The sequence below is a fragment of the Chinchilla lanigera genome, unplaced genomic scaffold (assembly GCF_000276665.1).
Source record: "Chinchilla lanigera isolate Chin_1 unplaced genomic scaffold, ChiLan1.0 scaffold00018, whole genome shotgun sequence".
NCBI classification, from domain to species: domain Eukaryota; kingdom Metazoa; phylum Chordata; class Mammalia; order Rodentia; family Chinchillidae; genus Chinchilla; species Chinchilla lanigera.
In genome coordinates, this window is record NW_004955419.1 from 5,068,811 (window position 1) to 5,094,825 (window position 26,015).

Sequence of the window (26,015 nt, forward strand, 5' to 3'; positions counted from 1 at the left end):
TTATTAGGGAAATATGCTATATATCAAAACTTCAGAGAGAGCTTGGGGATGTAGCTCTGTAGTAGAGTACTTGTGTATTATGCTTAAGGCCTGGGTTTGCTCTCTAGCACCTTTGAAAGAGACAAAGAGACAGTGAAACACAAGAAGAAAGAGAATCAGAAAGAAGCAAAAAGTTAGGAAATCATAAAAAATAGGAAAAGGAAAAGAAAGGCGTTCCTGTAATCCTAGTACTCTGGGAGACTGAGGAAGGAGGGTCACCAAGTTCAAACCCAGCCTGGACAACTTAGTGATTTAGTGAGACCCTGTTGCAACATGAAACAATAAAATTTAAAAGGGCTGGGAAGGTAGCTCATTGCACAAGCCCTAGGCTCAATCCTCAGAATTGCAAAAAGAAAAAAAGACACACCACTTCATACCTATCTGGCTGATTTTAAAAAGTGGAAAATAATAAGTGTGATGAAAATGTGAGCAGATAAATTGCTACACTACTATGGGAAAAACAATTTGGCAGTTCCTCTACAGTTAAATTTGACACAGCAGTTTCATTGGGGTATATGTCCAAAAGATGAATATTTATAGGCATTCTATTCACAAATGTTAAAAGGTGGAACAATCTAGTTGTCAGTGAACTGATAAATGGATAAATAAAATGAAATAAATGCATAAAAAGGGATGAACTATTGATATATGTTACATGTGGATGAACTTTTAAATTTTATATTAAGCGAAGGAAAGAGAGCATATGACAGTTAATTGCTTAAAGACTATGGGCTTTTCTTTGGGGTAATAAAAATGTCTTAGAGCCAGATAGAGTGGATAGCTGTACTACATTATGAATATACTAAATGCCACTGCAGTGTATACTTTTTTTTTTCTATTTGCAGCACCAGGGATGGAAACCAGGGTCTTGTGCCTACAGCATGCACCTCTACTACTGAGCTATACCCCCAACTTTGTACACTTTTAATTGGTTAACTTTATGTGAATTTTACATTATTTTTTTTAAATCCTTGATTCTAAGTCCGGTTTTGCGACCAGTTATATTACTGTGGCTTAGTCACTTAATTTCTCTGGGCCTTAATAGCCTCCCCTGGGAAAAGAGGGTTTGATTTTGAATCTAGATTTTAAGTCATCTCTTGCTTCTAAAGTTTCTTCCTGGGGCTGGGGATTTAGCTCAGTGGCACAGCACCTGCCTGGCAAGCGCAAGGTCGTGAGTTGGATTCCTGATACCGGGGTGAGAGGGGGTGGGGGGGGGTGGGACCACAGACAAACAAAAAAAAGTTTCTTCCTTTTGATTGATAACCATACTTTTCTTTGTCTTTTTGAGATAATGTCTTACTATGCAGTTCAGGTTGGCCTTGATCTCACCTTGTAGACCAGACTGGTCTCAGACTCACAACCCTCCTCCTGCCTTAGCCTCCTGAGTGCTGGGGTTATAGGCGTGTGCCACCACGCCTGGCAGCCATAAATTTTTAATTGTGAAGTAATTTCAGATTTACTGAAAATATGGTGCATGCCTGTTATCCCAGCACTTGGAAGGCCAGGGCAGGAGGATTGCCACAAGTTGGAGGCTAGCCTGAACTGTCCATAGCAAGACCTTGTCTCAAAAAAAACCAATAAACATATAAAAATTTTTAAAAATTTGCTGTAAAACTTAAAGAATAGTGGAAGTACTCTTTTTCCACATTCACCAGTTTTTAATGTTTTGCCTTATTCTTTTTTGAACCATTTGAGAGTACCCTTACATATTTTATGTGCCTTTACCCTCAGTACTTCAGTATTTCTTAAAACAAAGATACTCACTTAATGTAATAGTAGTACATGTATCAAATTCACAGAATTTGCCATTGAACAGTACTACAAACTGTAGCTTTAGACATTTGAACAAGTATGTCTTTTACGGCATTTTCTTCTAGTGTAAGATGCAGTTCACAGTCACTTACTGTATTTGTCGTCTCTTTTTAGTCATTATACTGAAACAATTTTCAACCTTTCTTTGTCTTCCATAACATTGATGTTTTCAAAGAATATAGACCATTTATTCTATTGACTGTTTCTTAATTTAGGTTTGTCTAATGTTCCATCATGAGTTGATTCAGATTATATTGTACAACTTTAGGTGTTTTAGGTATCACAGCTTTAGCTCTTGCATCCTGAGGTTCATTTCATTTTAAAATTATATATTAAATAAGGGCCGAGGTGTGGCTTAGTTGTAAAGTGTGTTCCTACTATGCATGGGGGCCCTGCATTTCATTCCCTACCCCTGAAAAGCAAATAAAAAATTTAAAAATTATACATAAAACAGTTTCTCACAAGCATAGTAACTATCTTTTCTTTTTTTTAATCTTTTTTTGGTTTTTGTTTTTTTTTTTCTTTGGTTTTTCTCCGGTACCGGGAACCGAACTCACGACCTTGGGCTTGCCAGGCAGGCGCTTTTGCCGCTGAGCTAAATCCCCAGCCCCTTTAATCTTTTTTTGAACCAGAGTCTCACTTTGTAGTTCAGGCTGGCCTGGGCTCACTATGTAGCCCAGGCTGGCCTTGAACTCACGGCTCTTTGTCCTTTGCTGCATGTTGTTGTGAGAGTAGTTCTATGTATATTATGAGTTATTATTTCACCCTAATATTATTATTTATTGTTTACCTACAGAAGATACTTCATATATTAACTTGTGTTGTTCTGCAGTTATTTAGGAAGAAATATGTTTTCTGCTAAGTAACGAGTTAGCTTGGTTGGTAAAAAATATGTTTTCTTCTGCTTTATTAGTTTTTAAATAACTGTTTCAGAAACTGTATTCTCTTTTTGTGCTAATTAAGTACAGATTGTGGGTAATGAACTCTCACAAACTAATACCTGGAGATACCTTTGACAGACATGATATGCAGGTTAATGAGCTCATGTTCCTTTAATATTTCCAGCTATGCAAGAAGAGGCTTTGAAGCTCGTGTTGTTGGCATTAGAAGATGGTTCTGCTCTCTCACGGAAAGTTCTGGTACTTTTTGTTGTGCAAAGGCTAGAACCAAGATTTCCTCAGGCATCAAAAACAAGTATTGGTCATGTTGTGCAACTACTGTATCGAGCTTCGTGCTTTAAGGTAAGCATCAGATGGCTATCTAAAGATTACATACCTATGTGTGAGGCACTGAACAGAACATAAGGAAATAGTTTGAAAAACTTTGGACTCTTATCAGAAAAAATTATAAAATTGGATAGTGAAAGTGGACTGAAGAAACCTTATTTATTTAGATAAATCTTTTTCTTAAAATAAACAATGCGCTAGGGGTATGTGCAGAGGCCCTGGGTTTACTCTCCAGTATCACCACACACACAAAGAAAAAGCAGGGGTGGGGAGAAGGTCCTCAGAAACTATATTGTACTTCATTAGATTTGGTAAACTTTGTCACTCATTATTTTTAACTCATTGTCTGTAGTTATTAAAGCCTTTAACCTAAAAGTGGTCTGTGTATTTTAGAGATGACGAAAAAGTGAAATTTTAAGGGATTGACCCACTCTGCATTTTGTGTAGGGTTTTTTTTTGTTTGTGTTGTTGTTATTGTTTGGGGAAGAATACAGTATCTTAAAGCAGTGTAATTGTCCAGTGGGCTGCTTAGTCTCTTTTGCTCATTTTAAAGCCCCAAAAGTAAAAATAATACAAACCAAAAGAAAAAAATTTCCTTGTCAGACTGCCCAGTTTTAGATAACAGGTAACTGATGATGGAAATATGTTCAGATGGATTCACTTAACTGTACTTAATGAGGCTTGGGTAGTATATGCCTGGTAGTCAGAGTGCTTGATTTCATATCCTTAGGGAGGCAACAATTGAAATGAATCTCTGATTCCTCAAACATTGCGTTTTGGGCTAAGCAGCCAAATTACACAGATCATTTGTCAGCCTAAAATGACGAGGTTTCCACATTGCATCACTGATGAAGTGGTTTTTTTTTTTTTTCCTTATAAGTTCGTACTAACTTGTGGTTTATGATTATCATACACCTATATCTGGTACTGATCTGACATTTGAATAACACTGATTTAGAAAGTTATTTCAGTGTTATGTTCTCATTTTATGCACACTACTGAATAGTTTAAAATGTTAAAGCACAATATTTGGATGAATAAAATAATATCATGCTGACTTAACTACTAAAGGGCCTCGCTTGGTGACATTTAGCAAACTCACCATTGTTCAAGGTTTACTCATTTTCACCAGTTTAGAAATGTGAATTTTGTGGGTATATAGTGTGGAGGTCACACTTGACTGTGTCAATTTGATTGACTTGGGAGCTACCAAGGAAACTGGTACAGCATACTTCTGGGTGTGTATGGTTGGATCATAGAAGTGTGACCTTGGATACTATATCTGGTCCCTTGCTCCTTCCTTTTTTGGCAGTGTTGCCCTCTCCTGCTCCAGCTAAGCATCTTTGGTCTACCACACCTTTCTGCTATGATGATTCTTTCTTTGAGGTTGTTGATCATGAACTGAATCCCCTGACACTGAGCTAAATTAAATCTCTCTTCCTTTAAATTTCAGGTGTCAGGTATTGTGTCCCAGCAACAGAAAGCTGACTAACCCATACCGTAGATTTTTTTGTTTCAGATCAAGATCACTCTAACCAAGATTACATAAAGGTTATCAGTTTTATTAATTTGTAATGAAATTACAGGTTTTACTAATTCATAATGAGAAATATGATTCCTATCCCTGGAACCAGAGATACTTGTTAGGCAAGTGCTCTGTTCCTGAGCTACACCCCTGTCCCCTGAGAAGTGCAATTCTTAAATGCTTTGGATTATCACAGATATTGTTCTGTAAAGCATATCAAACCTAAGTATGGAAGCAGAACAAGGGAAAGTAGTGATTCATATGTTCAGTGCAGTAGTTCTCAACTGAAGATACATATCAGAATCATCTATGGAGCTTTTAAAAATGCACAGTCCTGATACTGTAGAGATTCTGACTGAGCTCATCTGAAGTGGGACTTGAATGTTTATATATACTTTATGGTTACCTTTGGAGATTCTGATGCACTGGGCCTAAGTTTGTATCTTTTCAAAGCTTCACTGACAGTTTTGATGCATATGCGTTCATTAATACATCTAGGCTTTGTTGTTATCCATCTATGTCCTTCACTGCTTCAGTAGTTATGCTGCTGGGGGGTTACTCTGTGCCGTATTGGGTGCTGAGTGCTACTACATACCTAAGTGGGTTTGTTTTTTCTACTATTTATTTATTTACTTATTTATTTTGGTTTTTTTCCAGTACTGGGAATCAAACTCACAACCTTGTGCTTGTCAGGCAGGCGCATTGCTGCTGAGCTAAATCCCCAACCCCTTTTTCTACTATTTAGATTAATATTTATTTTTTGTTTTTTGTGTCCTTTTAAGTAGGTTATGGTAAAATATAGATGATTACTCATACTCTGCTCTCCCTGTCCTTTTTTCCCAATACTAGGGATTGAACCTAGTGTGTTCATACTGAGCTTTTATCCTCAACCTTTTTACATTTTAAGATATGCCTTGTTAAGTCATCATGTTGCCCAGACTGGGTTCTAACTTGCGATACTCCTGCCTCAGCCTCCCGGACTGCTGAAATTGTAGGCATGCACTATGACACCTAGCTTCTATTCTTTCTTAAATACCTATGATTTTATTGATCAAATTTTTGAGTGTCCCAAACTTCTCTAATGTATTTATGAATTCTCAAGGTGAATTGTGTACTATAATTCTCAAATGGTTACTTTGTTCTCGGAGGCATAGTACTGTTGTCTGATATGCCAGCAACAACAACAAAAACAAGCAGTGAAGTAGTCTGTTGTTATTTTCCTTTACCAGTGAGGAAAACTAAGTTTTGAATAGTTCACTTGATTTGTATAGTCTAAATTTCAGAATCTGGACTAGTCTTATGTGTTCTAAATCATAACAAAATTTTGGTGATTGCTAGTCATTACCAAATTTTAGTGGTTCAGGAAATAATGTGTATCATTTATTTGTGGAAATTACACATCCATATACTTGCATATTTGGATTATTTAATAACTTCACTAGTTCAGTTTATATGACTGTGGAATAACTTGTATAACTTTTGAATTTATACTTTTAAATCATTTAAGCCAAGTAGAGTTTAAAGTTGTTCAAATCCCTTAGTGATAATTTCTGTTGTGGCAGAAAATTCTTAATTATCATGTGGTAGTGCTAATGTATATGTCTACCCATTGATTGAATTTTTTTTTTTTTTTTTTTTTTTTGGTAATGCTAGAGATAAAACCTAGGGCTTTTCTCCTGTGAGGCAAGCACTGTACCATGTACTATACCCCCATCCATATTGACTGGAGTTCTTGTTTACCTGTCTTTATCAAGCCTCTGCTTCTACCAAAGTGTTTATTGAAATGTAAATCTGATTATATCATTCCTCTGCTTAAAAGTCCTCAGTTGCTTTTCATTCTTATCAGAATATTTCTTACAGTAATACATAATATAAGACAGAAGGACTCTTATCTGGCTTATATCTTACCCTTTAACTGTCTTCTCCTCGCTCATGTTTTTATTTTACAACTTGCTACTCTTTTTAGAATTCTGTTCCTTACTGTAGTTCATGTTAATATAGTTCAGGTAGTCTTCAGCTAGGAGAAGCCTTTTTTGAAATCTTTCTTTTCCTTGCCAGTCAGATATAATTGCCTTTCCTCTTTGTTGCCATAGAGTCTTACAGTTGCATTGTTACTATAATTTTCTGTTTACTAATCTCTTCCTCGCCAACTGCTGAACTCATTGATGACAAGGACTGTGTATTTATGTAAGTTGTGTTTTGTTCCAAAGAGAATTTGTGGTTTAGGCATTATGTTTGTATCCCTGTGTTCCTCCCCAAAAAGTAAATGAATTGGCTTAGGAGAAAAAGAGTAACTCAATTCTGAGGAGTTTTCTTTCTCTTTTTTTTCATTTTTAATTTTTTAGGTTACCAAAAGGGATGAAGACTCTTCCCTGATGCAGCTAAAGGAGGAATTTCGGAGTTATGAGGCACTACGCAGAGAACATGATGCCCAAATTGTTCATATTGCTATGGAAGCAGGACTCCGTATTTCACCTGAGCAGTGGTCTTCACTCTTATATGGTGACTTGGCTCATAAATCACACATGCAGTCTATCATTGATAAGGTTTGTGAAATTAGAGATAACTGATTTTATACCCTTTGAAAAGTATTGGAATGCAGGTGCTCCTCTACCTAAATTCTGGAAAACTCATCTATATTGAAAATGCATTTAATACGTTTAACCTACCAAACATTATCACTCAGCAACATTGTACACCATAGTGTATTGATCGTTTACCCTCATGATCCACATAAGAGCTACAGCTTAGTGTCTGTGCCCAGCATTTTAAGAGTATCATACTGCATATCCTAGTCTGGCAAAAAAAATCAAATTAAAACTCTCAAATACTGTTTCTACTGAATGTTTTCCACCATTGTAAGGATTAAAAAAAAAATCCTAAATCAAACTATTGTAAGTCAATGACTGTATTTTAAAGAACTAAGGAGACAAACAGTTCGAGATTTCCATGTTTTTAAATATGAGACTATTTCAAATTAACTTTTTTTTTTTTTTTTTGGAGACAGGAGCTTGATATGTAGTTCAGGCTAGTCTTGAACTCACTGAGTAGTTTAGGCTGACCTTGAACTCACAGTGATTTTCCTGCCTCAGCCTCTCAAGTCAGCCTGGGATTACAGGCGTACATCACCATGCCTGACCTGTCTGTCTGTCTATCATCTATTTATTTTTTTGAGACAGGGCCTTCCTATGTAGTTCAGGCTAGCTTTGAACTCACTGTGTAGCCCAGGTTAGCCTCAAACTTGCAACAGTCTTCCTTCCTCCACCTCCCAAAGTCTGAGATTACAGGTTTCTTTTTTATTATTATTATTACTTGTTCACTTTCAAAATTAAGGGATATGAGAGAATCAAATATATTACCATAAAAGCAGTTAGGCTTACAAAGTCTCAAGTTTATCAGAGAATAAATACATTTTATAAATGTTTTCTAAGTGTCTAATGATGAATTTCATAGGGCAGATTCTGAGGTGAAAATTTAGTTCATCATTGATATTCCTTCTGTGGAATCTGAAGACACTTGAAAACCTATTACATAGCTGGTCTTTTGAAAGCATTTGAATATATGTGTTTCATAAGAACCAGAGTAAAAAAATTTTCTTTTCTGTTTGTTAGCTGCAGTCTCCAGAATCATTTGCAAAGAGTGTCCAGGAATTGACAATTGTTTTGCAACGAACAGGTGACCCAGCTAACTTAAATAGACTGAGGCCTCATTTAGAGCTTCTTGCAAACATAGACCCTAATCCAGGTATGTAGGGAATTGCTCACATGCTTGTACTTTATCTGCCTTTGAGGTAAGTACCACAAAAAATTACTGCTAACGCCTTTTTCCTTTACTCTGTCCCCTTGACATTTATTTTAGATGCTGTTTCACCGACTTGGGAGCAGCTAGAGAATGCAATGGTAGCTGTTAAAACAGTGGTTCATGGCCTTGTGGACTTCATACAAAATTATAGTAGAAAAGGCCATGAGACACCTCAGGTAGGTACATTTATTCCACTTCTGACTACTGTGATCTCTTAATAGTTTCACCCTGTACATCTTAGTAACCCATTTGATTAATAGAGTCTTTATGTGACTTTTTTCTCTCAGAAGGTTGGTTTGCTTTGCATTGCTTTGGTTTTGTGTGATGCTAAGGATTTTGAAATCAAGGCCTTGCACTTTTCCACTGAGCTACGTCCCTAGGCTTCTCAGAAGTTTTTATTTTCTCTATTTTTTTGAAAGAAACACAGTTTTTAGTATAGCTAACTGATAAGCATTTCACAGTATAGCAAAGTTTAGAGGATATCTTGGATATGAGTTAAATAAGTTTTACTGTTTTGTTTGTTTGTTTGTTTTTGTTTCTTTGAGACAGGGTCTTGCTATGCAGTTCAGGCTGGCCTTGAGCTCACTTTGTAGACAAAGCTGATCTTGAACTCAACAGTGATCCTCCTGCCTCAGCTTCCTGAGTGCTGGGATTACAGGCATGCACCACCATGCCCAGCTATACATTAAATTTTAAAGTAGATTCCTTCCAAATATTTTGTCCAGTTCTTTTTTTTTTTTTTTGTCTTTTTGAGACAGTCTCACTATGCAGTTCAGTTAGACCTTGAGCTCACTTTGTAGCCCAGACTGGCCTTGAACTCTCAATGATCCTCCTGCCTCAGCCTCCCAAGTGCTGGGATTACACGTGTGTGCCACCATGCCCGGCTACTGTGCAGTTCTTCTGTGGGAAATTGTCACTTTTTTCCCTTTTTTATTATGTCCCAAATAAATTTCATTTTGTAAAATGTATAGAATTTGAATTTTTAAGATATTTTCATTCTTCATAAGAAGTTAATAAATCCTTCATTGTAATAATAACTTTCATTTATTAAATTATTGTGGGTTAGTTCCTATGTATAGTACTTAACATAAATTATTTCTAATCCTCATAGCTATCTGCAAGGTAGTTGGTATTCACAAGTTGCAGTTTAAAGAGGTTAAAGAACATCAAAGATTATGCTGTCAGCGACAGCTAGGAGTAAATCTGCTGGAGTCTATTATCTTTTTCACTCTTCTATCCATTAGACATTATAATACTCATATATGAATTAAATGATGTTTTCATCTTGCTAGAGTCACATAAATAAGAATATCTTAGATTTTGATGTGAATTATGGCAGTTATGATTTTTTTATGTTTTATCTATTTGTGGGAATTAAACATCTGAAGCTTAATAGTTGAGTTATATCTCCAAGTTAACTAATGAATTAGTAATTTTTCACTTTTAGGTGAATTTATTTTACCATTCCTGAGAAAGTTTAAGTGAACAAAGCGTATGGCTTTTTTTTTTTTCGTTTTGAGACAGGGTCTTGCTGTGTAGTTCAGGCTGGACTTGAGCTCACTGTGTAGCCCAGGCTGGCCTTGAACATGTGGCAACTCTCCTGTATCAGCCTCCTAAGTGCTGGGATTATGGGCGTGGCCACTTACGGCTTTTAAAAATCTAGTTTAGAAAATTCTTTTTTGGTAAAACAATTTTAAGATAGCAATAAGTTAGTAAGAAAATCTTCCTTTCTTAGCTTTTCTTTTCTTGGGCATTGTGTTGCTTGACAAATAAATAGACGTGAAGTTTGAGCCAGTTTCACATAATCTCCAGAAAGAATGTAAAATGTCATCTCAGAGTTATGCTCAATGACATATAACAGAAAACGATAGAATGGTAGTTGTTTCAGAATGAGAATTACTTATCTAATGTGAAAAAGAATTGCAGATATAATCATTAAGCTCTAAGTCTCAAGAGTGAATAATAATTGAAATCTTTTCTCCACATATATTGAATGTTTTCCTTTTTATAGCCTCAGCCAAACAGCAAATACAAGACTAGCATGTGCCGAGATTTGCGACAGCAAGGGGGGTGTCCACGAGGAACAAATTGTACCTTTGCCCATTCTCAGGAAGAGCTTGAAAAGTAAGTTTTAAGAATTTTCTTACATGTTTGATTTTTGGTTATTATGAGACTGTCATATACAATTGTGAGTCTGTGATATCTCAAAAATACAAGTAAGTTTATATTTTAGATTCTTTAGATTGTGAAAATAATCTTTTCTTTTGAAACCATTAGAAAATCAATCTGGGTGTAAGATTAATATGATAAGTGATTTAAGACCTTATCCAGGGATTTTACGTTGAGACCATTTTATAGCTGGAATCCATGGTTCTTCTACCTGTTGAACAATTGTCATGTGTTTTAATTCTTATTTTTTTTCATGCATTTTAATTTTATTTTTTTTTTTTGGTTTTTCTCTGTTACCAGGAACCGAACTCACAACCTTGCGCTTGCCAGGCAGGCGCTTTGCCGCTGAGCTAAATCCCCAGCCCCTCATGTGTTTTAATTCTTAGTGAATATCTTCATCTTGCTTTTTGACACTTTATAGTCAAAATGAGCTAATTTTCTCCTTCATAACCCCCATTCTTCCATCCTGCTCTTTCTCTGTGTACCCTGCCCACCGTGTCTATACCATTTTATGAGAGACTTTGTTGTCAACTATTTTTCCTTCAGCTTTCCTTACTTGATCATTTACTAAGTTCTGCCAATTCAGTTTCTGACGTGTCTTTTAACTTTCGTCGTTGTATCCTTACAGTCATCCATTATTGCCTCCTAACTAGTCTCACTTAACATCTGTTACCCACCTCCTCTCCCATTATTTGCCACACAACAGCAGTATTTTAATAGTATAGCTCTACCCATGTTACTCCTATGCATCTGTCTTTGATATTTTCTTTTTTTTTTCTTTTTCTTTTTTTTGTCTTTTTGAGACAGGGTCTTGCTATGCAGTTTAGGCTGACCTTGAGCTTACTTTGTAGCGCAGGCTGGTTGAACTCACAATGATCCTCCTGCCTCAGCCTCCCAAGTGCTGGGGTTATAGGTGTGTGCCACCACACCCGGCTTTTTGTATTGTGTGTATTTGATAGTTTCTTATTACCCTAAGGTTGAAGATAGAAAATTTGGGTTGTGGAAAGAATGACCATTGTCACGAAATCAAATAATAACATATTGGAGAGGCTGCAAGGAAAAAAGAAACTCTTACACTGTTGATGGGAATGTAAGCTAGTACAACCACTATGGAAATCAGTATGGAGATTCCTTAAAAAATTGAAACTAGGAATTCCATTTGTCGCAGCTACTCCCATCTAGGGATCTTCCCAAAAGAGTTGAAGACATCATATTACAGTGATATATGCATATCTGCACTTATAGCAGCATAGTTCATAATAGTTAAATCTTGGAAATGGCCTATCTGCCCATCAATAAGATGAGTGGGTTAAAAAAATGTATTTATACACAGTGAAGTCCTGTTCTGCCATAAAGTAAGATAAACTAGAGAGGTTTGTAAGAAAATGGATACATTTTGGGATCAGAAAGTTTAGACACACAAGCTTAAATATCACATGATTTCTTTTATCTGAGAAAACTGTAGTAAAAATAAAGAGCAAAATAATAAGATAATAGGAAGTAGGGAGATAGACGTTCTTTAAAGGGAAAAGGGATCAAGAGATGGAGGGAGAGGAGGGTTAGGGAGTGAAAAAGGAATTGTGGGGCTGGGGATTTAGCTCAGCGGCAAAAAACGCCTGCCTGGCAAGCGCAAGGTCGTGAGTTCGGTTCCCGGTACTGGAAGAAAAACCAAAAAAAAAAAAAAGCAAAAGGAATTGTGATGTGATGTGTTATGTACATGTACCAGCTCCACCCAAAGAATGTAAACATTATATACTACACACATGTACTAATAAACTAAACTAAAATTAAAAAAAAAAAAAATCTGGGTTATGCACATAAGACACTGCATTTTTTGACCTGGGCTATCTTTCTAATCTCATGTCACGACACTCCCTAATTCTGCTTTATGCTCAAGCCACACTGATTTTCTGTCAGTTCTTGTATGACACCATGCTCCTTCAGGTCTTTCATGTAATGCTGTTCCTTCTAGCCTTACCTGTGGGCTCTGCTTTTAGTCTGTCCATCCTTCACTTTTTTGAAGAGGATCTGTTCCTCACTTCATACAACCAGGTTCTTTCTTCTTTGTCACATATATCACATTTATAATTAGTTAGTGGCCTATTTTAGAAGTTGACAGCTGGGGATATAGCTCAGTGGCAAAAGTGCCTGCCTGGCAAGCGCAAGGTCCTGAGTTCAGTTACCGGTACCAAAAAAACACCCCCAAAATCAAAACAAAACTTTGCTGTATTTGGTGATTTTATTTGCCAGGCCTGGTGGCACACGCCTATAATCCCAGCACTTGGGAGGCTGAGGTGGGAGGATTGTTGCAGATTTGAGACCAGCCAGGGCTACAAAGTGAGCTCAGAGCCAGCTTGAACTACATAGTGAGACCCTGTCTCAAAAAGACAAAAAAAAAAAAAATCAATAGAAGTTGACACATTTTTTTCTAGAAAATCTAAGTATTAAATAGTATTGACTTTGTGTGCCATAGTTTCATTGCAAAAATTCAAGTCCATATTAAACAAAAAAGCCACACGAAATGTGTAAAATGCACACTGATATAAAGTTTATTTACAAAAACAAGTAACTTTGGTCCACATGCCATGGTTACTCAACCCCTGATCTTTTTCTTGATATTTGTCTTCTTGCTTAAGTGTATGCTCCGTGGACTATGTCTGACTTACTTATTGTCTTCTTTTTCCATTGCTAACGTTCAGTCCTGCATATAATGAGTTCTATAATAGCAGTAGTTCTATAGAGAAGATCTATGCCTGTGGTAAAAAAGGACAGCAACATGTTTCTCTTCTTTTTTTTTTTTTTTCCCTCTTTTTGAGACAGGGTCTCGCTGTGCAGTTCTGGCTGGCCTTGAGCTCACTTTGTAGCCCAGGCTGGTCTTGAACTTGCAACGATCCTCCTGCCTCAGCCTCCTGCGTGGCTGGGATTACAGGCATGTGCCACCACGCCCAGCATGTTTCTCTTCTTGATTTTTTTTTTTTTCTCCTAAAGAACCTAGAAAGGCTTCAGGAATCCTCAGAAAAATGTCATTTATACCCATCTTACTCTCTATGCAGAAAGATAATTTCTGAAATTATAGGAGATATATTCACCTAGTCTATACCTGAAATTGAGATTTTTATCCAAAATACAGCTTTTGAGAGGCCCTTGCTTGGAAGTATTTAGAGTAAAACATGTCAGAGTGGAAACTCTGTGGTTTCATTGCCATTTCATCATCAACTGGTGCCCCAGCTGCAAATCTATTATACCTTTCCTATGTCTTTTACTCTTGTGTCCAGGAGTTGGTTCTGAACTATACTATCTTTTCTCAGAATTGTGATAGTAATAATAATAATAATAATAGTAGCTAAAATAATTGATCAGATTTTATGTCTAGTACCAGTTTTAGTGTTTCACATGTTAATCTAATTTATTTTATTACTTTACTGACTTTACTTGATATTTCCCTGTGTATTAACCTGTCTTTGGCATTTTGAATAAAAATTTTTTTTTCCAAAATACTTACCTAATCAGTATGGCTTTACATTCTTAGTTGTTTTCTCATTACAGCACAAATCTGGTCTAAACCTTGCTTTCTAGTATTACTCTTTTAAATAATTGTCTAAGGTACATCCATTTAATCACTGTTGACGTGGTACTATGTGGATTTTTTTCTTCTTTCCTCTTATAGAGCTGTTTTCTTCTCTTACGTGCTTTTCTCTCTTTTCTCTATGTAGAAAGATATTTTCCCTCAGCACACTCCCCTCATTTGCCCTCAAAGTGTTTATTTTCTCCTTCAGAGCACTACTGTAGAACTTGTCTTAGTTCTTTTCATGGTGTTATAATAGAATTTCACAGACTGGATATGGTAAAAAAAAAAATGTACTTGACTCACAGTTCTGGAGAGTGAGAAGTCCAAGATTAAAAGTCCACATCTGTTGAAGACCTTTTTTCCTGGATGAACCTATGGTAGAATGTGGGAGAACAAAAAGAATCAATGTGCAGGGATGGAGAGGGAAAAAGAGGGAGAGAAAAGGGGTTTAACTCATCCATTTATCAGGAACCCACTCCTGAGATAATGGCATTAACCCATTATTGTCATCTTGTAAACATCCTGCCTCTCAACACTGTTGTATTGGGAAGTAAGTTTCCAACACACGAACACATTCAAACCAGAGGAACACTCTATACATAGCAATTATAACTAATAGTTGTAAAATTGCCCTATTGCTTTGTTTTTTTGTTTTTTTTTCCTGTACTGGGAATCGAACTCATGACCTTGCACTTGCCAGGCAGGCGCTGTGCCGCTGAGCTAAATTCCCAGCCCCTAAAATTGCCCTGTTGCAATTGTTTTATTTATGTGTGTGTTTTTTCACTGGACTTCATTAATCCATGGGTTACTCAGCTTTATATTTCTTGTACCTACCAAATATCTATTGTGTAATCTCAATATATTGGTGTGTAAAAAGCATATAATCTAGTTTTTGTTTCTTATTTCCAACCAGTTTCACACTTTTCTGTTGCTGTTAGAAGAAACAAACAAATAGGGGTCATTTGAAGGATTAGAGGAGTTGCTGTCATTATATCAACTTGATTTAAAATACATGTTACTGCCTCACAGATTTTTGAAATTAGGATTTCTTTATTTTACATAAAAACTAAAAGGTCAACAAATGTTTTTACTTAGATAACTTAATTTTATCCCTGCTTACTTTTTCTTCTGTCCCCTCTGACCAAACAAAATATAGATGCTCAACAATCTCTTTTTAGAATGAATGTTGGAATTCTGCTTCTATGAATTCCTGTATTCTGAGAAGTGTCAAAAGCCTGGATCAGCCAACCCCACAAATATTTATAAAAGATTATCATGTGCTGAGTGCTATTTGAAGGACTTTTAGTGGAGAAAAAGGAACAGTAAACATGTAAATAAATCATTTCATTAGTTTGGTGGGCTACAGCAAGAAATTTGGATATTAGTTTGGTGGCAAATGGAAGTAATTATACGGCTTATTCAAATGGAATAATGAAGTTTTAACTTGTCTTAGAAATGTCACTGTGGAGCCAGGTGCAGTGGTACATGTCTGTAATCCTAGTACTTGGAAGGCAGAGGTAGAAGGATCTTGAGTTCGAGCCCACCTGGGCTGTTAGTGACTTAGTGAGACCCTGCCTCAAAATAAGAACAGGGCTGGAGATGTAGCTCAGTGTGAAGGCCCTGTATTCAATCCACAGTACCTCCAATAAAAGGAAGAATGAGCTGGAAATGTCTCTCAGTGGTAGAGTGTCCCTCATTTCAATCCCCAGTATTGCAGGACCAACATAAAGAAATGACACTGTGGTGCCTGTGTGAGTGGAGAGGTGGTGGGTTTGGTAACATGGTCACAGAACTGTAGCAATGGAAATATGTAGCAATGGAAAATAGTTACATTTGGGATTCATTTTGGAAATAGAGCTGACACAATGGACAGATTTAATATAAAGAAAAGAGGGTTCAAGGAACCAAGGTTTGAAGCCTGCATAACAAAGTAGTGTCTTTTATTGAGATGGAAAGTGTTTTGGGACAGAAAATCAGTAGTTCTCTTAGCTATATGAAGTTTAAAGCTCACTCCATTAAGCACCTAATGTCCAGAAGACCCCATATCATATGCTAAATATAGAAAGGTGCATAACAAGGGCAAAATCTCTGACGTCACTGGACTGACACTGAAGTAGAGGAGACCAGCATAAAACACATAAGTATGAAGTATAATACCTAGTACCGATTGGTGCAAAGAAGAAAAAGTGGATACAAGGTAAGAAAAAATAATAATTAGGAAGAAATAACAGACACCTGAATGAAGTAATGATACGTGAGAGAAAGATAAGTACAGGACTGAAGTCTTTAGAAGTCTTGAGGCATCTAGGCTTGAGACATGGGCGCCAAGTAGAGAGATTGGCTTTATTAGAAACTGGAGTTCTCTGTCCTTTTTTGTAGCAAGATTAGAGAAGGTTAGTGGAATTGGTGTTAGAGAATTCTTTTCTAGTTTCATCTGTCTTCTTGGTTAAGTGATAGACAATATCACAGGCTGTGGAGGGACTTTAGAGAATGGAGGGGAAAAGAATGTTAGAGGTGGAAAAGTAAACTTAGTAAAGAATTATGTTAATGAATGGTTTGGCCATTTAAAATAATTTTCTCCACCAACATGTAGCTATTTGGGAAAGGCACAGAATAAGTGCAGTATTTTGATTAGGGTTTTACCAAGTTAATACAGGACTCATGAGACCATTGAGTTAAAGGTATTTACAAGGGAGGGATTAATGGTGGATAATGGATTTTAAAATGGGTAAAGAAGTACTTGAGAGAGCTTATGGATGATTTTAAAAAAGAAAAAATAAGGAGGCCAGGCATGGTGGTGCAAGCCTGTAGTCCTAGCATTCAGGAGACTGAGGCAGGAAGATAGCTGTGAGTCCAAGGCCAGCCTGAGCTACATAGTCTAATGACAGCCTGAACTACATAGTAAGACCCTCTCAAAAAAAAAAAAAAAAAAAAGGAAAACAAGTCTGGGGTTCAGTTTATAAGTCCAAGCCTATAGTTGCTCAGATTCCAAGACATGCGTGTATATCCCCTCCTCTCACTCACTTTGCCTCACTTGGTTAAGGTTTCACTTACTCTTAATTCCTCTCTTCTTTTGTTTTTGAGACAGGGTCTTGCTATCTAGTTCAGGCTGGCCTTGAACTCAACTGTTTAGCCTAGCCTGACCTCCAATTCTGGCAGTCCTCTTGCTTCAGCCGGAGTGCTGGCATTACAGGCATGTGGCACCACGCCCCCCCAATTCCTCTCTTTTAAAGAGACTTATGTACAAAACTTTGCTTGTTTCACCAGTTTTAAGAATATCGGAGCTGGGTGTGGTGGTGATTCCTGTTATCCCAGCACTAGGGAGACTGAGGCAAGAGGATCACTGTAAGTTCAAGACCAGCCTGAACTGCATAGCAAAACCCTGTCTCAAAAAAAAAAAAGGTCAAAGAAAGAATGTCTGAAATTTGTTGTTTGGAGGTGAAAAGCAAGAAGTAAGTGGGCATTTTGTATAAGAACTTTGAAGACAAGAATGAAGAGTAGGTGTTCACATGTTAAAGAAAGCACAGTGATCCCTGGACCTGGTCCTTTCAGGTCACCAATTGTGTTTCTGAAATACAGGACTGTTCATGCCCTTCCTCCTTCAAGAAGTAATCATTCGCTCAGTGTCTACAAGATAATATTTAGGCCATCACCAGGATTTTTGTTTTTTTAATTTTAAGCTCCATGTTCTCTTATTCTACCTTTACCATTCTAATCTGAGAGTGCTTGTCTTTTATTGAGCTTCATCTTTTGTGTGTGGGTGAATAATGAAGCTGTTTATAGATACTGAAGGTCCGAAAGGGAACCTATTCTGAAAACATTCCTTATCGCTAACTCTATTAGCATTAAATATCACATTAATTTAGGTATAATCATGACTTCATATGTATGTAGACTTCTTTCTGCTTATGTAACTTATTTTTTCCCCACTTAAAAATATTGGAGGGGACGTTATAGGAAATAAGGACTAAGAATAAGACTACATTAATCTACAAGTAGAAACAGATTTTCTTAAATGAAATTTAAGATTGGATTGTTTCCTATATTAGAGTATTATGTCCTATCACCATAAATAAAACTCAGAACTTAGTTTCAGAAAAATCTTTTGTTTGTTTTTTTTTTTGAGACAGGGTTTCAGTATGCAGTTGAGGCTGGCCTTGAATTCACTGTGTAGCCCAGTTTGGCCTTGAGCTTAGGGCAATCCTCCTGCCTCAGCCTTGGGAGTGCAAGGATTACAGGAGTGCACCACTATGCCTGCTTCAGAAAAGTGTTTAATCCAAGCAATTTTTACCTTAGGCTTAAAGTAATCTGAGAAATGTAATACAAAATTTCTACATTTTGGTGTAATGTTTAGAATGAATTTTGAGTTTTTAAAATCTTTAAAATCATACCATGCTTTAACAGTTTATTAACAGTAGAAAATGTTTTCAGCTCTTACGTACCTTTTCTCTTCATTTTATAGTCCACTACAAAATTTTCCAACATTGTTTTCCCACTCTGTCAAAAAGCTGCTTTGCATACATGTGTACTTAGTTGACTGTATTATGTGCCTGTATATACATGTATATACGTACATGAATGGTATATATGTCTTCATGTAACATTAGTCACACAGTAGTATTTGATGTAGAATGTGTTCGATTTTTAGTTGAAGGAACTTTTCAAGGCTGTTTCCTTTTTTAAAAATACTTTTCCATTTTTTGGGAGGGGTTCAGAGTAAGATTTAGACCAATATTCACCAATATATTGTTTTTAAACAGGTATCGATTAAGGAACAAAAAGATCAATGCAACTGTAAGAACATTTCCTCTTCTAAATAAAGTTGGTGTAAACAACGCTGTCACAACCACAGCCGGAAATGTCATTTCTGTCATAGGAAGTACTGAAACAACGGGGAAAATGGTTCCAAGTACAAATGGAATTTCAAATTCAGAAAACAGTGTTTCCCAGCTAATTCCACGTAGCACTGACAGTACATTAAGAGCTCTGGAAACTGTGAAGAAAGTGGGGAAAGTTGGCACTAACGGTCAGAATGCTGGTGGGCCCTCTGCAGAGTCTGTAACTGAAAAGTAGGTATTAGGTAAAAATGATTAATATTGTTCTTTTCCTTTTTGGAAATGCCTGAGTATTTTTTTTTTTAATCCTGAAAAAGAACACTTGAATTTTTATGCAGAATGTTTCAAGTAGTAGGAAAAGCACTAAATACCAAAAATTTTGAGTTCTAGACTTTAATTTGCAACTGAATAGCTCTGCAAAATTGGAATGTCACTTCAACTCTTGAGTTTTGTTTTCCTCTAATGTACACTGTAGAGTTTGGACCAGAATTGGGTTTTTCATACCTTATTTCCTTGAACTTCAGGATTGATTCCCTAGAGGTACCATAAAGAAACTAAGTAGAAACCTGAGCAGGTGAAAGACTAAACCTCTAGCCGTATTTCAATCTGAACATTTGCGCTGCATACTCTATAATAATGCATAGTTAAGAGGAAAGCGAGGCATGGTAGGCATGCCTGTAGTCCCAGCACTTGGAAGGCTGAGGCAGGAGGATCTTTGCAAGTTCAAGACCAACCTGGGCTAAAAGGTGAGCTCAAGGCCACCCTGAACTGTATAGTGAGACCTTGTCTCAAAAAGACAAAGAGAAGAGGGTAATCTTTGGAACTAAACTCTTTGGGCTTAAACTATGGTGCACTTTTTCCTAGCTGTTTGGCCTTAAGCCAGCTACTTAATCTCTCTTCCTCATTCATAAAGTTAGAATATCTTTATGGGCTAAACATGAAGTAGTAAAGTGCTTTTGTATGTGTGAGGGCCTAGATCTCCTCTCCAGCCCCATTAAAAAATAAACAAACCCATTTCATATATTGGTTGTGAGAATTAAATGAGTTAATGCTACCTTGTATTTTGAGTAGGGCCTACCAATTAGTAAGTACTCAAACGTCTGACTTTTGCCTTATTATTCCCACCATTGTTGTTGTTTGTTATCAGCTTAAGATTTTATTTCATAAAAGATTCTGTTCCCTTAAAGTTTTAAATTTTTCAGATGATTTAGAAAGTTACTTCCAATTCTAAAATGTCATATTTTGTATATTTTGAGACTTAAAACCTTTTTTTTTTTTTTTTTTTTTGGAGATAAGGTCTCAGTGTGCATTTTAGGCTGGTACTGAACTTACTATGTAGCCTAGACTGGCCTCAAACTCTCTGCAGTCCTCTTGCCTTGGTCTCCCAAGAGTTGTGATTACAGGCGTGGGGAGATTTAAAAACTTAGTTAAAGCATGTTCAAATTTTGTTGCCCACAAATGGTCTGTCAGTACCTATTATATGCCTGCTATGATAAAAGCATCATGCTAGGTACACAGTAGACTGCTGTTCAATTCTTGTAATAATGCTAATATATGCCCTACTTGCAGTTTAGTATTATCTTCTCTGAAACAGATTTTAGAACATATATATCAAAGGCAATGTCCAGTTAATAAATGTAAGTTACGTATTCATTCTAAACTTTGATGTGACACTGTTGAAAGTACATGAGACAACATATCTCCACCTTTAAGGTATTTATGATGCTGGAGTTTTGGAGACGGCATTTATACAAAATGAAGTATGGTAGAATTGGAGTCAAGGATGGAAAATCTTTTATATTGTTGGGGAGAATGTGGGAAAAGAATTTCAGAAAATAGCATAATACGTATTAAGTTCATTGGTAATTATATAGAATATTGAGACTGGCCTGTTAGAACTGAAGGCTTATGTTAGTGACTAGACTAAAATAAGATTAGATAGATAGATTGACACCAGATTAGAAGACCTTATGTTATATATGTTTTTTTTTTTTTTTTTCCTCCGGTACCAGGAACCGAACTCACGACCTTGCGCTTGCCAGGCAGGCGCTTTTGCCTCTGAGCTAAATCCCCAGCCCCTTTATGTTATATATGTTTAAGGGATGAATTTTAGCAAGGTAGTATAATTTTTTATCTATACAATGGAATATTGTTCAGCTATTAAAAAGGAAGTGATGTACTACTACATGCTTTATGGTTGAATCTTGAAAATATGCTAAGTAAAAGAGGATAGATATATAAGACCAGATACATGATTCCATTAATGTGAAATGTACAAAATAGGCAAATTTATAGCAAAAGTACATTAGTGATGGAATGGGACGTGAATGTTAATAGATGTAGATTTCTCTTGAGGATGATGAAAATATTTCAGAATCAAATAGTGATGATTGTTGAAAAATCTTGTGACAATATCAAAAACCAGTGAATGTATACCTCAGAAGGGTAGATTACAGCTCAATTTTACTTTATTTTCTTCGTGCTGAAAGTCAAACTCAAGGCTTTGTGCATTAATGCACATGATCTACCACTGAGCTATACTTCCGGCCCTTGTATCTTATTTTTTAAAAAAATGATCTTGGAAGGAAAAATAATAGTAAATAAATCACACATTGATTACATAATATGTGCTAAACACCCGGACAACTGATGTAGCTAGTGAAAAGGAAGTATAATAGATACATTCTCTGCCTTTTAAGGGTTGTGTATTGTAGTCTGGGAGGTAAACATGTAAACAGATAGCATATAATACATTCTGAAAAGTTCTGTAATGGAGTTATGTTGTTGGAACATAGGAAAAGGAATAACTAATTCTTCAGGGAGGTTTTATAGAAGAGTTCTTAGAGGTAAAGTGATGATACTGGGGTACCTCCACAAGTGTACATAACAAAGTCAAAAAACCTTTGTGGATAAAGAAAGCACAAGCAAATCATGGAAGTATGAAGGGGACTGCTTGGAAGGAAAGCCTATATCCTCAGCCCTTTAAAATTTTGATACAGGGTCTTGCTGAGTTACTAAATTGCCCAGACTTGTCTCAAAACTTGTAATCCTCCTGCCCCGGCCTCCCAGAGTGCTAGGACTAAAGGTGTGCACCACCACACCCTCCTCAATCATGAATTTAGATGCCTTTCTCCTGATAAGTTTAAGAATTTGCCATTTCAGTAAACTAATCCAGATTTTATAACAATATTTTTCGATGGACCATATAATCTGTGTGACACACTTGCATAATACTTAGAATATATTCAGTAACAACTCCATAAATGTTAGTCATCATTGTTAGAATATCCTAGTCATTTTCCTATTGCCTGTAACTTACTGAAAGAATAAGTAAAAACCTAAAATATCTTTAAAACTCTAAGCCAAGACATTTATACCTGTGTCACCCACAGTTCTTTAGTTATCTCTTCTTTTTTTTTTTTTTTTTTTTGTACTGGGAATCGAACTCATGACCTTGCGCTTGCCACGCAGGCGCTGTGCCGCTGAGCTACATCCCTGGCTCTCTTTCATTTTAATACATAATTACAGGTAGAAGTAAACACTTGCTACTAGACTGATACGCTGCACTAAATTTAAGACAGCGCATATACATTGTTGTTTATATTTCTAGCTTTCAAGGGACTTTTCTAGTTTGAGAGAAACTCTAATCTGGTTAGGATATAATATGTTAAATTCCTGACTAACAAAATCATTTTTTGAGTTAATGCATATTTAAAGCTCTGCCCAAGTTCTTAAAAGACTGTAAGAAAGCTGTTGTAAGGTCCTCTGGAACCTTAATTAACTGGTTACTCAACTAAGAGAATTATTCTGTGTTTGAGGGGAAAAAGGGAAAAGATTTGGATATTTTGAATCAGTTTAATGAGTTACCATTTCAATCACCCATTAGATATTTACTAAGTACCTACTGAGTGCCAGGAACTATTTTATTTGTCCAACAAGTATTTACTGAGTGCCTGTGGTGTGCCACGAACTGTTTTGGGTGCCAAAGACATAAGGTTTAACAAAATAGATCAAAAAAATTTTTTTTCTTAGAGTACATTTCAGTTAATGTAACTCTTAATAGAAAACACCATGTCTGTCTTTTTCTTTTTTGTTTTTTTTTTTTTTTTTTTTTTTTGGTTTTTCTCCGGTAGCAGGAACCGAACTCACGACCTTGCACTTGCCAGGCAGGCGCTTTGCCGCTGAGCTAAATCCCCAGCCCCAACACCATGTCTGTCTTCTTTGTCCCAAATAATTCTACTAGTGGACTATATTGTTTATCTTTGGAACTTATTGAGCATGATTTCTTTTAATTCCCTGTAGGAAAACTCTTTGTTTAAAGAATGGGTACAAAGGGACTGATGAATCACTTTAGTGCCTAGGATTTGTTTTCATTTCCTCTTGCACTTACTAGAATATGAAATCTGTTATTATGATCTTGTGAATTAGCATATGTAAGGTGGCAGTGAAATTCCTTGCCTTAATTGTCACAGTGGAAATATCTAACTTGTTTCCTGTTAATTGTTTCAGTATATAATTTTATGAAAAACTGAAGCATCATAGGTAGTGATTTATCTTTTGGCCTTTGTTAAATTTTTTTTCCAGTAAAATTGGTTCTCCACCCAAGACTCCTGTAAGTAACATAGCTGCTACCTCAGCTGGGCCTTCTAATGTTGGAACAGAGCTGAATTCTGTGCCTCCAAAATCCAGCCCATTTCTAACTAGAGTACCAGTATATCCTCAGCATTCTGAAAACATTCAGTATTTTCAAGATCCAAGGACTCAGTTACCCTTTGAAATCCCACAGTACCCACAGACAGGTAAGTAATTTTAGGCAATTCTAAGAAAAAAAGAAACTTTATAGTTTCTAATGCTTTCTTCTGCTAATGTTGTTTCCCTTAGATAAATGCAGGAGTCATTTTTATATATATCTAGAATGTCTGCATTAAAAAGTTAATCACTTTGACTATATAAATCATGAACTTTTTCCTAAGAGTCTGTGGTTTTAAATACCAGGTTTTTTTATTCACATATGTTTCGTGCATATACATGGGAGAACAAAGTGATAGAGAACTCAAAGGGATGATTAGAACATGAGATTGTGTATCATCTTACAAGAACAATAAAAATAGGAAAGTGACAAGACAAAGGCAAAGGACTTTAGGGGCTGGGGATTTAGCTCAGTGGCACAGCGCCTGCCTGGCAAGCGCGACATCGTGAGTTTGATTCCCGGTACTGGAAAAAAAAAAGGAAAAGGACTTTAAGTTCCTAGGGTGCCAAACCGTGAGAAACTAAATAAATGGGAAAGTCTAGTCAATAAAGCTTGTATGATTCCTGTGGTACCCTCTCGGCTGAAAAGGATCTAAAGTTCTATGTTAACTAGCTTCTGTCCCTCCTTTTAAGAAAGGGAATGGAAACACATATACAAACATTTTATCCTGCATTTAGGGAAATGAGAAGAGATAGAGATCTTTTTCTTGTTTCTGCTTTTTTTCACTTAACTTCAGCTCAAAATAATCCTTATGCCAAAGTGGTATATTCTGGCATATTCTGCCATCCTTTTGTGTCCTGACTAGGTTTTATTTCCTTTGTTTCCTCCCCTCTAATAAAAAACATTACAGTTTTACACATTATTGGGATACCCTATGATACACATGCTATATAATGTTTAAACATACCTATCTTTTCAAACATTGGTCATTTCTTTATGGTGAAAAACATTCAAAATCCTTTCTTCTAGCTTTTTGAAATACATGAAGTATATAATTATCTACAGTATCCTAAATGGGAGTTCTTTCACATACTGATTTCTTTTCCTTTGGGTATGTACCCAGTGGTGGGATTGTTGGATCATATGGTAGTGCTGTTTTTATCTTTAAGGAACCTCTGTACTGTTTTTTTCTATATCCTTATCAGCACTTCAATATTTTGATAATAACCATCATTCTTACTGGAATGAGATATCTCATTTTGGCTTTTACCTTGTATTTTCTTGATTCATTAATATAATATTGAACATTTTCTCATATACATATTTGTATGTCTTTTTTTTTTTTAACATTACTGGGGATTGAATCCAGGGTCTTCACAATGAACTATATCCCCAGCCTTTTATTTTTTATTTTGAGGCAAGTTCCTGCTAAGTTTCCCAGGCTGGCCTAAAACCTGTGATCTTTTTGCCTTAGCCTCCCAGAGTGCTGAGATTACAGGAATGTGTCATGATGCCTGGCTTGGGTACCTTCTTTTGAGTGTGTATCCATTTATTTTTTTTATTTTTATTTTTGTTTGGTTTTTCTCCGGTACCGGGAACCGAACTCACGACCTTGCACTTGCCAGGCAGGCGCTTTGCTGCTGAGCTAAATCCCCAGCCCCCCATTTATATAATTTTGTAACAGTGGGACTTGAACCCAGAGCCTTCCAGTAGACTACATCCCCAGCTCTTTGGTTTTTGTCTTTAAATTTTGAGACAGGGTTTTTACTGACTTCACTAGACTGGCCTTGAATTTGAGATCTTCAGGCCTTAGCCTCTTAAGTAGCTGAGATTACAGCCTCGCACCACCGTGCTCAGCTTCCATACATTTCTAATTGGATTGTTTTGTTACTATTCAGATTTGGTTCTTTGGGCCAGGAATATAGCTCAGTGGCATAAGCACCTACCTGGAAAGAGCAAAGTTTTGAGTTCGATTACTGGTATTAAAAAAAAAAAAAAAAAAAAAAAAGATTTTGTTCCTTATACATATTCTAGCTATTAACCTCATGTGTAGTTTGCCCTGTTATATATTGGACAGTATATTGTATGTATATTCTGTGATACATATATATATATATACACACACACACATATATATATATAAATTGTTTTCTTCTCCCATTTTATAGGCTGTCTCTGCATTCTTGATTGTTTTCTTTGCTGTGTGGACACTTTTAAATTTGATGCAATCCCAGTTATCTATTTTTGCTGTTGTTTCTTGTGGTTTGGAGGTCTTGTCAAAAAAATCCTTTGACATTCATGTGTCCTATAGTGTTTCTGCTGTTTTCTTTTTTTTCTTTTTTTTGGGTTT

At 36.2% G+C, this 26,015-nt stretch overlaps 1 protein-coding gene across 2 annotated transcripts in view; it reads left to right on the top strand.

Annotated features, from left to right (window-relative positions):
• The window catches only part of Rc3h2 (ring finger and CCCH-type domains 2), a 49,639-nt gene that overhangs the window by 14,523 nt on the left and 9,101 nt on the right, over window positions 1-26,015 (top strand). For both annotated transcript variants that reach the window (XM_005382519.2, XM_005382518.2), the window contains exons 5-11: window positions 2,917-3,092; window positions 6,948-7,148; window positions 8,214-8,346; window positions 8,461-8,579; window positions 10,415-10,527; window positions 18,901-19,209; window positions 23,560-23,774. In XM_005382519.2, coding sequence (XP_005382576.1) covers window positions 2,917-3,092; window positions 6,948-7,148; window positions 8,214-8,346; window positions 8,461-8,579; window positions 10,415-10,527; window positions 18,901-19,209; window positions 23,560-23,774 — 1,266 coding nt within the window. The remainder of the gene's footprint in view (window positions 1-2,916; window positions 3,093-6,947; window positions 7,149-8,213; window positions 8,347-8,460; window positions 8,580-10,414; window positions 10,528-18,900; window positions 19,210-23,559; window positions 23,775-26,015) is intronic.